The sequence below is a fragment of the Jatropha curcas genome, chromosome 10 (assembly GCF_041381405.1).
Source record: "Jatropha curcas cultivar XTBG-Jc1 chromosome 10, XTBG_Jcur_1.0, whole genome shotgun sequence".
Taxonomy (NCBI): Eukaryota; Viridiplantae; Streptophyta; class Magnoliopsida; order Malpighiales; family Euphorbiaceae; genus Jatropha; species Jatropha curcas.
This window is the reverse complement of record NC_143160.1, coordinates 2,969,195-2,984,291: the sequence shown is the minus strand read 5'-3', so window position 1 is coordinate 2,984,291 and position 15,097 is coordinate 2,969,195. Positions and strand designations below refer to the sequence as shown.

Here is a 15,097-nt window from a genome sequence, read left to right as displayed (position 1 = left end):
AAAATATCTATTTGGACAACTATCTCTATATTATATTTTAACAAAGTTTGAATTAAACGAGAACCTTGAAAGGGTTTTCGTGATTGAAGATAGTCGTTTGATAATGTAATAATGTAGTTACCCCAGAATTCTATTAGAATGCTAGTAAAACTCCATAATGTCCCTACTTAACTTCCAAAACCGCTTTAACCCTATTCTTTATATTTTTCAACGTATCGGTTCTGCTCGTGACCGATACGTTTCCATGCCACCTTCCAAAGTCATAATAGCACACGGTTTTTCTATATTATTATATGCAAAGAAATATCTTTCAGCTTAGTCCCTTGTCACGGAGCTCAAGCTCCGTTCTAACCGCTCATAGTTTCATTCCCGTCCCGTTCCGTCTTTTGAAAGGAAATGCAGCAAAATTTCCAATAAAGGCTTATAATAATAAAATATGCATACAATAATTTGTGGATAGTAAGCTCAGGTTACTACCTGGCGCAATCAAACTAGGGTATTAGTGGCTATGACGATGACGATTCAAGGAATGTGACAATTCTCCAAAATGAAGCCGGCTGAGGCGGAGCCGAGCCGGAGGCAACGGTGGAAAACGGGAACCACGCGGAGGAGAGAATGATTGGAAAATGGGCACACTAATCTCTGTACGTGGCGGCTTGTTGTCTGTACAAGGCTAGCCACTATCATTAATCTCGCAACTTGCGGGTAGTAATCTATGCTGAGTTGTGCTTATGGGTCCCCCACTCTACTGGGTCTTAGTGGGTCCTACAGTTATCTTGGTGGGTTCGGCACCTTTGTCCCCCCCTCGGCAATGTGGGTCCCTTCTTTTCTATTTTTCGAAATTCATTGCCCATTCGAGCTCAACTTGTTGGGATGCGAATTCGGGAAGAAAAAAATAGGTCATAATTCAATTTGGCTGAGCTAAATAGATGAAATAATTAATGACGGAAAAGGAGCTAATTGATCTGTGTTTCTTGTTAGAAATGTTGATTTGGGAACTCAAACGTAAGTTGTTTCAATTAATCAAACATAAAAATAAAATTCAAAAAGTTAAAAAAAGAAAAAAAAAAAAAGTGAATTTGCATTTGTTTCATTAACAGTGGTTTCCAGCTTCCTAAACACACATGATAATGCCATTAATAAGCTAAAAGTAACTATATCAACATGTTAGAAATCTTTCAAGCTTTCTTTAAAGGAAACAACATTGAAATTAAGTTTTGAGATATCTCATGATTTATTGAATAACATTATTATTTTTGGTGACATATGATTTTTAGTAATTTAATTGCTAGCTTGTCCACATCTTAGATATACATTGAAGCAAAACAACATGTTTTTACATTACTATTTAACAACATCAATTGGAAATTAAGTTATAACTTGTACGCGATGTTTTTATTTTAAATTTACTTTATTAATTAAGCAAAACAAAAATATCATTGTTTTGGTTGGGAATAAATACCCATCTCCAAATACATAATTACTATTGTATAATTAATGCATTTTCTCTACTACATGTTCCTTTCTTGTAACACTAATTTATATCTCTCAGGCAATTTATATATATGGATAGAAGTAGAACTGAACCAAAAAAAAGAAAAGAGGAAGAACACGTGATGGAAGCATATGGGAGAGAACAGGCATGCAATTTTGTCCTTACCCAACTAAATTCAAGAGAATAAATGAAAAAAAAAAAAAAGAAAAAAAAAAAGGAAAAGGATCAACATTGCGCTTTCCATGATGTGGGGCTATGATTCAATCATGTGGGTCCACCGATTTCATCATTACGGCTGTAAGAACATGATTGTATCGGTCCGCACGTTTCGGGTGGAGAGTGTAGCTCCGTTAAATCTGACGTGGCACCGTTACGATGGCTGAAGTTGGCCGCAACCGATACGGGATGCTGCTTCTGTAATGCTCCTTGGGCCCCACCAAGAGATTTCTTTCACCATCATCAACCGAGGCCCGTTTCCCCCTACATATGCGGATCCTTGTGGCTTGCCCTACCTGCGAGGTTTCTATTGGTCGTTTTGTCCTCTGGAATTTACTAAACGACGAGTTTACCCTTGTTCTATTAATATTATATTCATTGTTGTTATTATTAACGGCGGTTGCAACCATGTCTTACCCTAGTCAACTAGTATTTTTATATTTTTTTTTAGTATATAGTTATTTTTGAGCCATAAAACATTCTTAATTTGATAATGAATTAGGTACACGACCACCGATCTATTAATTAATTCAATGATAATAAAAAAATATTAGATATATAGTGTTTGATAATTTTAAATTAAATGTTTAATTTAATACCTTAATTTTAAAGGTTGAATTGTTTAAGAGGTGAAAATTTTAAAATCCAAAATTGTTTAAAAATTTATTGACTTATTTTAATTTAATTAAAAATTCCGAATAATATATTAATAACATATTATCGAACGGAAAATTTTTAATTTTAAAAATTGAATGGTGCTTTCAAATTCTATCTTAACAAATCTATTATCAAAGCTTTTGCGGTTATAATTACTTATTAACAAAAAAAGTTCAATCATATATAATTTGTTTGAGGTAGTTCATTTTCCATTCTTTTTTTTTTATATATTTATATATTAAAAAAAAGGAATTTACACTTTTCAAAAAAAAAAAAAAGGAATTTGACTCGGCAATGTCATGGATTTGCCTTCACAAAATCATAAAAAGAATTCGCAACTTATGATCTATCATCATCAAGAAAGATTTTTTTTTTTTTTTTTAATTTTAAAAAAACATCCAATGAAGTATTACAGAAAGATAGGCACAATGTTTATGGCATTGTATCTTAAGGTTGAAAATATTTGTTTACATGCTCATGAAAATGGTTTTTATGTAGAAATAGAATTAAAATTTAATTAATAAAGATAAAAATTTTGAGAAACTGATTCATTTAAAATAAAGAGATCATCAATGAGAAGAAGAAGCAAAATGGCATTTATTAAGTCCATATTAATCCTCCATTATACTACACAAATATTCTTCAAGAAGCAGTTGAATTGAACTAGAGGGTAGCTGTGGAATCAAAAAATCTAAAATATCTATAGACAGTATAATGTACCTGCCAGAAGTATGATATACTCAAAAAACAGAGTATAAATACAGGTAGGCCATATGTGATAGATCCATATATTGTACATAATCATAATAATATTGTACAGAGATATAAAGAGATGACAGTTTACCAGCCTTTCATACTGAAGAAAAAAAAAATATATAATAAAATTTAATAATAAATAAAAATACCATAAGGCACAGTTCATCGGTCCTCCACAAACCTTATTATATCTTTATACCAAACCCTGCAAACGTGATAATCTCTTCAATGCTAAATTAGAGGTTATGAGAGGCAAAATGTTGTTTTTTAAAATTTGGAAGTCTTGTTCACCGTTACCAGGTTCAGCCCAAAACTTGCTAAAAAATTTCAACTCATGCATGCATTTTTCCTTATCATGCATGGAATCCACAATTCCCTTTTTTTTTTTTTTTTTTTTTTTTTTTTTTATCACTAGGAATTTCACAGGTCCTAAAATGTGAAAGGGTAAAACAGCATCGTATTTTTCATACTTTGTCCTTATAAATCAATCTTTAAGAGCATAAAACTAAGTCGAGGTGAAACATAAACGAAGGAATATTAGATTTCTGAAAGTAGTTCTTTCTGTAATGATAGTAAGATTCAAATTAAGATGATACACATGATATGATGATATGATGGCGACCCATCCATGATGGTAGGTCTTACCTAAATGTGATAATGCAACCTTATTTGAAAGTTCAAGAAGAGACTATATATATTCTGACCATTTGAATGATATAATTAAGATGTTCAAGTGATGCTATCATATCATATTTAGTACAATCACACAATTGATGTTCCAATCAATTTATTAGTCAAAATTTTCTTATTTAGTTTGCCTTTCATGTGTTGCTATTACATATTAACTAATAAACTCTACATACAAACATAGAAGTTTCAATCTCAATAAACTCTCTCTGCTAGAAAAATCAATCAAAAGCTTTGGAGCTCAAAGATGCCGAGACCAGTTTATAGCTATATCATTGCAGCTTTTGTCATATCTTAGCATCATTAATCTTTTTTCACATTCAACTAGAAGAAAGTCTTCGATCTATTAACAATGATTGGTTTTCTTTTCGTCTTAAGATGTGGGTTATTCCACATTATCCATAAGCAAAATGTAAGAATATTATTTTGATTTATAACCCACATTTTTCCTATAAAAAAATTTTATAATTGACTGAGAATATTGATGTTGGAAGGAGATATACCATGTAAGAATTTTCCTTCTAGATTTATCTCCTGAAAATGAAAAGTTTAACCTAAAATCAATAATAAGGGAGAATTTGTAAAATAGCGTTATGGTTGCATGTCACCTTCAAAATAATAATGCTATAATAAGTGTTATGATATATGAATGAGAAATGAAAACAAATAAAGGTGAAGAATGAAAATAAACCATGATTAAGATCATTTTGACTAGTTCTATATCTAGCAGACATCAACCAACCAACATAAGTGCTTTTTTTTTTTTTTTTTTTGTGAACTATAAGGTGCTTATTTTAGCCAGTCATTTTGATTTATTTATAAATATATAAATATAATTTATGTCTTCCTTAGTTTGGGCTCGTGGCACCATGTATTGGGCCGATTGGATTTGTGAAATTGTAAATTGGGTCTTTACTTTGACCTTTAAGTTTAGGTTGGCCCAATACAAATACTACAGTATGTATATATAATCAGAAGAGTCTTGTTATTACTGCAAAGAAATTATTCTGGGAACTTTCAATTAAGTACAATGAAAAATGATTGAAAAATTCAAAGAAGAAACAAATTAAAAATTACAGTTAAAAAATAATTTAAAAGAAAAATCAAAGACCGGAAGTGAAAGGGACGCTGGAGGCAGGCAACCATGATCCGCCGGCAATAAAATTAGCAACAGTAAACCTGTTAGCTTCAGTAGAGCTTGTTATAACTCTATAGCCACGCCACGTAACCCTTCCACTGGTTGAAGCAGAAGGACCCACATTCTTATACTCTCCGTAGTACAAAGTGTTTAGCGCAAAATCACCGTCCCATTCGAGCCATCCTGCTGGATCCACCAAAGAATCCAGGTAAGTTTGGAGATAAACTGTTCGAGAATACTGCTTCCATGGCCTGCCTAAATATGTTTTGAATGAGCTAAGCACTGGTTTAAGGTCTGGTGAAGCCATGACTCGAGAATTATGGATTGAAATCCCTGTATTTTGATTTGGGTCGGTTCTGCCTTGAGCTGTTACTACGTTCTTCTGCTTGTCCATTGGCCTTCTTGCGTATATCATGCAGTTTTGCAAAACGACAGCTGCGTTGCCAAATATGAAGTCTACGGTGCCGTATATGTAGCATTCTTTGTAAAATTGTCTCTGTGAGTGGACGTACAAGGTGTCTTGGTAACCCTCAAAGCCGCACCGGTAGAAGACTGAGAGATCGGAACCTGATCGGAGGGCTACTGCTTGGTGGTTTTGGGGACCGGCCGTGTTTCGGAATGTAATGCCACGCGCAATGAATCCATCTCCGGTCACAGCTGAAATTCATAATATAATTAAATTTCTTTAATAGATGGTTGGAATAATATTGGAAGAGAAAATTCTAGAGGTTCTAGAATACAATTTATTTTTCACGCTTTTACATTATCTATATGATAATGATAATCAATTCAGATGCCGTTTTCCAAATGTGACTTTTTCTTGATATCTATCTTTGTTAGAAAAATTGAAATTATCTCAAAGCAACACTTTAGAAGGAAAATAATTGATTTCATTATCTTTTAAGGTCAAGGTACTAGTACATTTTTTTTTTCACAATGAATTAATTAACTAGCTAATTTTTTTCCTATAGGTGGAAAATAAATGTTAAACTTTTACGTAGTAAGATACGTTTAACTTCAAAAAATAATCATTTAAGAAAAAAGATTTTATAAAGAGTGATATCAATAAACTTTGAGATGAGATTAATTTCATATTAAAAAAAAAAAATTAACAGCAGATAAAAAAAAAACCAAATGCTAGATTTGCTAGACTTTAATATTTTAAAAAGACCGCCATATGTTAATTAAACCAAGTCCATATGTCAACATTTTCAATAGACCGCGATATGTTAATTAATATTCAATGAAACATGTATAAACTGATCATAAATAAATAAAAATGCTAATTAACTTCCTTACCGACGGTTGCAGAGTTGAAAGTAGTAGAACCGCCTCCAACACTCCGGCTACCGGTGATAATAGTGTTCCTCAACCCATCACCAACAAGCATAATATTGATCATGTCGTTACCAATCTCAAGGTTTTCTCTATAAATCCCACTCTTAATATGTATCACAAACCTTCCACTTCCACTTCTCTTTGCAGCAGCATCAAGTGCTTGTTTTATAGTCCGGAAGTTCCCTGAACCATCTTGAGCCACCACAAGATTCGGCGACGGTGACGATGTCTGCAACAGCTTTCTATCGCCGGAAGTTACCCAATGAGGAAACCCATCTTTATATGTTTGTGGCAAAACCGATGTGGAGCTATTGTTTATAGCCAAAGTGTTACGTATTAGGCTAGAAACATTGTTAGACATAAGTGGTAACATAAAATCAGTAACCCCAAGCTCAACGAACCCAGCTTTACAAGTTTCAAGATTAGTCAAAGCTGTGCTTAACCATGTCTGAACATCGTAATCAGTGCATTTTGCGGATGGGTCGATTGTGTGGTTAAGGTTTATAATGGTGTCTTCATAGAGTTTCAAGCAATCAGCCAACGCTGCCTTTTCTTTTTCATTGCGGCATTTTTTGCCTAACCATTTGTTTTGGCTTTGAGCAGTTTGGGCTCTTTGCATGGCCAAGTCAATTGCCAACTTAAGAAAGTCGGATTTATTTTTTGGGAAACGAAAGTGGTTTCTGTTTTGAGCGATTTGGTTCATGAAATATTTGCATGGTTCAGGATTTGGGGTTTGGTTGCACCATGAATCTATGCTACTAGAGGCAACAGTAGATGATAATACTCTTGGTGAGAAGTACAAGAAGAGGAATATGATGGGTAAACCCAGCTTCATTGCCATTTGAGTAGGCTGAACGTAAAAATGTCAAGGTTATTGTTGATTGATATGAATTTGTGGAATATGTCAGTGTATATATAGGAGAAAGAAGACGAAGACGAAGATGGTGGCTCTAATGTGAAAGCTGGCTAGTTTGAATATATATGGATGAAAATGATAGTAAAGGAAAGAAATGCAAAATTTATAATTATTATAATTCAAATTTCATTTAACTTGTTTATTATTTGGAAATGTTATTTTAAATTAGGTTTAAAAAAGTATTTTAAACTTAAATATTTAACACCATTATCCTTTTCAGAGGATATTATTCTAAACTTCTAAAACATTACGTGGGGAAAACAGGCTCCATGTTTGAATGAATCGCATGCATATATTTTTGTTATCTCTTGACCTACCAATTTTCATGACTTACTGCACATTGGAAAAACTATATTCTATACTTGCCAGCGGAGCGGTGTTCTCTTCAACAATATATATATATATATATATATATATGAACTAAAACTACCATTTGATTAGGAGGAGGTGTGTTTGACTTTTCTATATCGTTGACCTTAATAGCCATTATCAATCCAATCAAAACGCGTCCCATCTTATAATCAAAAGTCACATAAAATTTAGCTAATCAGCTAGTCTGGTTAGCATTGTTTTTTTTTTTTTTTTATAAAAATATAAAGATAAGATATGGAGTTTGATTTTTTTTTTTAACGTATAAAATTTTTACTAATTTGATAAATTATCAAATTAAGAAAGAGCTATTCATATTATGTTAAGTATTTTTAGCATTTTGGAATCGATAAATATATAAAAAAATTATGGAAATCAGTGATATCAACTGACATTCCTATTACTATGAATTTTATTCAATTTTTAAACATTTGGCTTTATAGTATTAATAAAAATTTAAAACGCTTTAATTTGCCCACCGTCGTTAATTATTTATCCATGGAGATTCCTGACACTCAAAAAACAAATTCAACTATCTCAACCTTTCAATTTAATTATAATGGTATGCGTTGACCAATTTTATCATTTTGTTTTATCCTGTGTATGTCCCAAAATATTGTATCTTCGTTAACTTAAATCGTACGAAATGTCCTCAAGCCTTAAGCAAGCAAAGCCTAGTCATAGAAAGACGATTATCGGCCAATATTTACCATCTTGTCCCTCATATTATAACAAAAGCCCCAATCTTGTGAGTATGAGCCCAAATACTATTGATACTGACACTCTGATAGATACGGCCTGAACATCTTCTTCTCTGCCAGGGATAGCCCAAGCCCAACGCTTGGAAATTGGTTTTTTTTTTTTTTTTTTTTTTCAATTCATTGGAGGCTTTTAAAAGCTGAAATAACAACAATACGGGCTATACAATAGGGGGTAGTCCTTCTATTGACTCACCAAATTGGTGAAAACAACTGTAGTCTAGAGAGCTCAAATTCAAAACCTATCGCTCTTTTCATAAGTGAGAAGACCAACCAAACCATTACCTCATTGGCACTCTTAAATTGATTTAGGCATAATACAAAAATGAAATTAAATAGAAATTGAAAAAAAAAAAAAACATAATTTGGAAATCTTTAGATTTTATATCTAAAATTTCCAATCTTCGGAAATTTAGATTTCTCAAACACAGTGCTTAAATGGGCTTATTCTGTTCTTCGTTAAATGTGCTTGTGTTCAAACTACAAAGAAACAAGAGTTATGTACAAAAAATTTCCAATAAAAATCAACGAACAAATACATTAAAAAATCACAGCATCGTAAATAGGGAAAATAATATTCAAAGGCCAGAAATGAATGGAACACCGGTGCCCGGCAACCATGACTGACCGGCAATAAGTCTTGCAACGGTAAAACTTGAAGCTACAATATTACTAGTTATGACATGATATCCTTTCCACTTAACCCTCTGTCTTGTAGAAGAGCCAGGCCCAGAATTCTTATACTCCGCAAAATACAAAGTGTCAAGAGCAAAATCACTGTCCAACCATTTTGACCAACCAGCAGGATTGATAAAGCCATCGATATAAGTCTTAAGAATCACTGTTCTTGAATATTGCATCCATGGCCTCCCTAAATATGTCTGAAATGATCTCACCACTGGCTTCAGATCCGGAGCTGGTAGAATTTGTGAATTGTGGATTGAAATTCCTGTATTCTGATAAGGGTCGTTTCGACCTTGTGCTGTGATCATATTTGCTTGGCCTTTTAGAGGTTTCCGTACGTAAATTATGCAATTCTGGAATACAACTGCTGCGTTACCAAAAATGAAGTCTATGGTGCCATAGATATAGCATTCTTTATAAAATTGTCGTTGAGAGTGGACAAAGAGAGTATCTTGGTATCCTTGAAAGGAACATCTGTAAAATACTGAGAGATCTGAGGCTGATCGGAGTGCAACTGCTTGGCCTTTTAAAGGACCTGCCGTGTTGCTAAATGTAATGCCGCGAGCGACAAAGCGAAGGCCATCAATGCCTGCAAGCAGTACAAACAAGTTGGTTTTTAGGTATAATAAAACAAGAATTTAGCATAATCAGTGGAAATTAACAATTTTTGGTTTGATATGGCATGTGGGATTAAAAGATTCTTGGATGAAATCATAACAATTCACATGATAACAGTGTATTTATTAATTAAAGATTTGCACTTAGAACCAGTACTGATTATTTGTATTTGAAATAAAACTGGAATATGGATCAATTGTGAATTAAGACTCCTGTTTTTTTAGCATTATCTAGACAGCTATACTCAGCCCACCACTCAACACCTTATCCACGAGGATCTAACTCTCAATCATATTTTAGGGAGAATGGTACCAAAATACTCATCTGACACTCATTGGTAAGTATTCTGATCTGAAAACAGTTTTGGAGGCAATTTGAACCCTTGTCTTTGTGCAATAAGGGCTATTTCGAAGGCTTTTTGTGGCTCATACAATAAGAACTGCTTACTTATGTCATAATATGAAACAAAAGTTAGGAATCATTACGTTGCGAGAAGAAAGCAAACAACCATTACCCACCCATTTGTATTCAAAGTAAAATATGGCACAACAGAAAGTTTTCCCTTTTGTCTACGAACTTCAGGAAAACTTTCTCTTACCCCCTGTTTTCTTCTTTTTCTTTTTCTTTCCCTGTTTCTTAGCGTATATATAGCTAAAAAGTCCAACTAAATGCAAATATATCTCCGATTTCTTGAAACAAATCTAAAAATTGATTCCCCTTTCCATTCTAATTAATTACCTACATATATTATTATTTCCTGTTTAACCATTAAAAGAAATTGCCTACATCTATAATTATATATTTAACCTATATATATATATTTTTTTGGAAAAAAAAGGCTCATAAATCACCTATAAGAACAAAACTGGCCATAACCCATAAAACAAAAAATTCTTACCAGCAGTTGCAGAACTGTACGTCGTATAACCAGCTCCAACACTTCTGCTACTGGTTATTATGGTATTTCTCATGCCATCACCAATAAGCCAAATATTATTATTATTAACACCAACCTCAATATTCTCTCTATAAACACCCCTCTTCACATGTATAATAAACCTTGTCTTATACCTCCTTTTCGCCGCAACATTAATAGCTGCCTGAATACTCCTAAAATTACCGGACCCATCTTGCGCTACAACCAGATTAGCCTTCGCTGCTACTGATGAAGATTGCAATAGTCTCCTTTCATTCATCGCAATCCATTTTGGAAATCCTTGCGTATAATTGTTATCTTCTACAGCAAGCAAAACTCCAGTAAGAGCTAAACTATTGCTAATGAGCTCAGATAAATTGTGGGACATAATTGGCATAATAAAATCTGAAACGTTAAGGTCTAAAGATCCTGTGCGACAAGTACCAATGTTGGTTAGAGCAGTGCTTAGCCAAGTTTGTGCATCGAAATTTGTACAGCTTTTTTTCTTCTTGGATTGTAGCCCTTGTAGAGTTCGGTTTAGTTGAAGAATAGTATCTGCATGGAGTTTATAACAATCGGCCCATACGGCTCTCTGTTGATGATTTTGGCATTTTGGTCTTAACTTGAAGACTTTTCTCTGCGCGGTGAGAGATCTTTCTAGGGCTATTTCGACCATTATTTTGCGGAATTCTGATCTGTGCTTTAACGCAGAGTGTCGATGCTGCCTTCGGTTCATGAAGTAATTGCATGGTTCAGGATATGGTGTCTTATTGCACCACCAGGTTAGATTGGATTTAGAGCTTTTTGAAGCTGCAATGGAGAAAATTGAAGATAAAATGAAGAAGAAGAAAAAAATTGTCAATGGCATTACTTTTATTGCCATGGTTGTTAGGTTTTTGGATATCGGATATGGGTTTTCACTGTTTAGGATTTTAAGGGCCTTAGTATCTTAGGACGGGGTTTCTTATATAATAGAAATGAAGAAAAATTAACATTGTTTGAGAAATTTAGAATTCTTTAGGGTAAATGAATGAAAATACAAGGTACAAAATATATTAAGAAATTACACGTTGTCTTTACTTGTTGTGGTGTCCAAAAGGAAACATGCCTCTACCAATTTGGCATTTGCGTAAGTTCTTTGTTGAAATAAATTATTGTTGTAATTAGAAAGAATAGTCATTCTTGTAAATTTGACATAATTAAGAACATAGAAATGCTCGCCTTTCTGTTAAATTACTAATTAATTAATTAATGGCGTAATCAACAAACGGTGTACTATAATCATTAATGAGCCGGCTAATTAAGCAATTAAAAAATTAAATTGCTACGAAGTTTCTGTCGGTTATTATTGTAAGAGAAAAACATGTCACGTAAAAGTAATAAAAATAAATAAAACAAACCCTGAACCTGAACCCACATGTGATAGCTTAACATATCAATTTCTGTTCGACTTTGATTGTAAATTGCAAGCAATTTTATTAGCAAGTAATATATTTCCTTGTCAACGCCTTAGTCCTAATTATGATAATGATAATCAAACCGTTGAGTGGGGCTGATCCGTACACATTATGTGTCGTAAGCAAAAATAAAACTTTATTTTACCGAAGGAAAACATCTATGATAATTTTAAATTAAAATTCCTTTGCTTATTTCTCATAGCAATATTAATAATAGAAATGTATTGCTTGTGAAGTAGATTGGAAGTAAGGGTTACTTAAAAGGAAGAAGCAATACATATTCAGCTATTTACTCAAACCATGAGTTTTCAAACAGGGCATTATAGTCGGAATGACCCATGTGATATTTAGTTTGCAGGATAAGCGAGAGCGAGGCGTCTCTTCTTTATGGTTCAAGGTTCAAACTCGTCCAATTTCAAGATCAGATAAATAAATTTCCCAGAGTCACAGTTTTCTTATGATGTCGCAAATTTGAAATATGAGGCTGAGTTTGAATTTTAAACTTCATTAGTAAAAGTTCTATTCTGTAAAATAAAGAATCAAATAAAACCTTGAAAAGTTATATATATGGTTTGAGAGTTGTAGAAAGGAGAAAGTACAGAAACTGGGTTTGACTTCAGAAAATTAATGAAAAGAGATAGGAAGATGTTCGACACTTGGAGTTTAAGGGATTAGTATGGCAAGTATGCTCTGTTTTTCCACGGACTGGATGTGTCTTAACATTTATGATGATTTTTCTTGAAGAAAAATCTGCTATTCACCCATTTTTCTTGAAAAGCTAAAAAGAAGATTTGTTGCTTTTCTCATTCAAACAAGAAAATAAAAGAAAAGAAAAGGAAATGTTTCTTTTCCGATTTCCATGGGTCGTTGATACACTATTTGGCATTTTGGATTTTCAGATGAAGTTTAATCACTTCAGAAAAGAAAAAAAAAAAAAATCTCTTTCAGGAAAATACTTTTTTTAAGCAAATTTTGCTCCTTACCATATATTTTTCTTAATCAGCAAAAAGATTTAACATTGTTGATGGTGAATCAAGGAAATTAAGTTAGCTAATTCGATTGTAATCCGAGTCAACCAGCCCGGTTTTACACCCGCACCTATATTGAATAGCCAAGTAAAAAACCTGACGTATAAAAAACTAATAACCATTACAAAATGAGAAATTGCAGGAACTTTTGTACTGGCCGGATTGAGTTGATCCCAAGGCTTTAATGGAATTTTTCATTTTTTTTAATTAATTAAGGTTTTATTTAGTAAATGATAGTATTATATAATAACATTAGTAATGTTGGAATGGGGATATTATTGGTATCTTATATTTAACATATAAAGAAAGAAACAACAAATATAAAAATAAAGAAAATCAAAAATCAAAAAATGTCAAATATATTTTTTTAAAATTTCAAAATAAATAGCATGTCTATAACTTTAAAAGACAAAATGAAATATATATTATTTTGAAAAACAAAAATACATTTAATTTAATTATATATTTGAAAAAGACATAATTAGTTTTGTCCAGTGTATTTTGCATGGGCCGATGTGGCCAGATCAGTTGACTTCAAAGTTCATTTACTTTTCTTTTTAGCTGTTGAAATTAACTTTTGAAAATCGTTTTATTATTTTCCTTTTGAGAATAAAATCGTTTTATTTTTTAAAATTTTAAGATACGTGTTTTTTGGAATGAAAGCAATCTATGCGTACAAGTCATGAAATCGCAATCCATGGTAGGTCAGATTTTAAAGAAGGAAATGCTAGGCTAGGGTGCAATTGATTTGGAATAGAATGAAACGAATCTTTTTTTAATTCTATTCTAAAATATTTTTAAATTTCAAAAATTCTAAAATCAAAATAAATAAATACTACAATTTTTTTTTTCCAAAACGATATCAGAAAATGCAATTTAAATCATAGTTTAAATATGAACGAGATTCTTGCAATGTCCTTTTCCATTTTCTACAATAAAAACTAACAGAATCAGTAAAGGATTCCAATTCCTATAAGTGAATAAACATTTATAATATTGACTAATTAAGCTTCTATTTATTTAAATTTATTTAGTTAATTGTTTTTGACATAATGGGTTTTTTTATTTTATTTTTTTGTAAATACTTAATGGGTATTTATTAATGTAATTATATCTCAATACCTTTTAAATAATTTAGTTTTGAAAGATGGAAGCAGTTGTTAATCTCCTAAAAAAAAATATATATAAGTTTACTCATTTAAATATTTAAATTCAAGTTTAATTGTTATTAGTATAATTTAAATTTAGTTCATTTAATAACATGAACTCATCCATGTACGTCTTATGCAACAAGTTTTTAAAAAAACAATTTAAGCATAAAAGATCCGGAAAAATTATTTTATCGTCCAAATCAATTAAAGAACCAGTTGCTACTATGAAAATTTATATCAGTCAAGATCATTTTGAAATGGAAGAATCTAATATTATTTTTTTTAATTTGATTTTATTATTCAAAAGAATACAGATAATTTTTTTAATTTGTTAAACAATAAGCGAACTTTCTGTTAATTATAATATTAAATTTTATGTCTGATCTAATTAAGTGCTTATAATATTTTATTTTTTAATGAATTATATTTCTCAAAATTAATTGTAATTAGAACATTAAAAACAAAATTTTTGAAAATAAAATTTATTTTAGAATTTCATTTTATGTTCTACCTATTATTTGTTTTAAAAATATATTCAATCTTAAAATTTATATTCAACGTTATGTTCGAATCAAATTTTGGAATGAAATTTTAGTTTGAAACAAATATATCAAATCAAATTACACTATATTCCATCAATTGATAAATCTCTAGGAGGAAGATTCTGAAAGAATAACTTTTATTAGTTGAGCCTAAATTTTTTTTAATAATCAACATTTTCACATTAAAAATTCTCAATTTAAAGTACTCAATAATTTTTTTTTTTTTCAAAAAACTCTGCTTTAGAATTATTTTTTATTAGTAACGCCAATTAATGAATTTGTGAGTTAATAATATTAATATTCATTGACACCAATTAACCATGTTTTGATATCCAAATTATGATGATTTTTGTAACGGCAATAAGCTGTAT

At 31.5% G+C, this 15,097-nt stretch overlaps 2 protein-coding genes across 3 annotated transcripts; both read right to left on the bottom strand.

The window, feature by feature from the left end:
- Positions 1 to 4,789: 4,789 nt before the first annotated feature.
- On the bottom strand, positions 4,790 to 7,287 carry LOC105648599 (putative pectinesterase/pectinesterase inhibitor 17). Its single transcript, XM_012235033.4, has 2 exons — positions 6,249 to 7,287; positions 4,790 to 5,606 (listed from the first exon to the last, which is right to left on the bottom strand). Exons 1-2 carry the CDS (start codon positions 7,126 to 7,128, stop codon positions 4,915 to 4,917), a joined length of 1,572 nt encoding a protein of 523 aa, XP_012090423.1. The 5' UTR covers positions 7,129 to 7,287; the 3' UTR covers positions 4,790 to 4,914.
- Positions 7,288 to 8,761: 1,474 nt separating this feature from the next.
- Positions 8,762 to 11,592, bottom strand: LOC105648600 (putative pectinesterase/pectinesterase inhibitor 33). Of its 2 annotated transcripts, XM_020685014.3 has the most exons (3): positions 10,993 to 11,592; positions 10,531 to 10,869; positions 8,762 to 9,603 (listed from the first exon to the last, which is right to left on the bottom strand). In XM_020685014.3, exons 1-3 carry the CDS (start codon positions 11,429 to 11,431, stop codon positions 8,909 to 8,911), a joined length of 1,473 nt encoding a protein of 490 aa, XP_020540673.1. In that variant the 5' UTR covers positions 11,432 to 11,592; the 3' UTR covers positions 8,762 to 8,908. The 2 variants fall into 2 exon arrangements, with proteins under 2 accessions (XP_020540673.1, XP_012090424.1); XM_012235034.4 differs by having other exon boundaries at positions 10,531 to 11,590.
- Between the last annotated feature and the right edge of the window lie 3,505 nt (positions 11,593 to 15,097).

What these genes read in the sequence shown, in the direction of transcription:
- LOC105648599 (XM_012235033.4), bottom strand. Translation starts at nt 7,128, where the DNA reads ATGGCAATGAAGCTGGGTTTACCCATCATATTCCTCTTCTTGTACTTC. An exon ending in TTTCAACTCTGCAACCGTCG is followed by an intron (nt 5,607 to 6,248) that starts GTAAGGAAGTTA and finishes TATGAATTTCAG; the next exon opens with CTGTGACCGGAGATGGATTC.
- LOC105648600 (XM_012235034.4), bottom strand. Translation starts at nt 11,431, where the DNA reads ATGGCAATAAAAGTAATGCCATTGACAATTTTTTTCTTCTTCTTCATT. An exon ending in GTACAGTTCTGCAACTGCTG is followed by an intron (nt 9,604 to 10,530) that starts GTAAGAATTTTT and finishes TACTGCTTGCAG; the next exon opens with GCATTGATGGCCTTCGCTTT.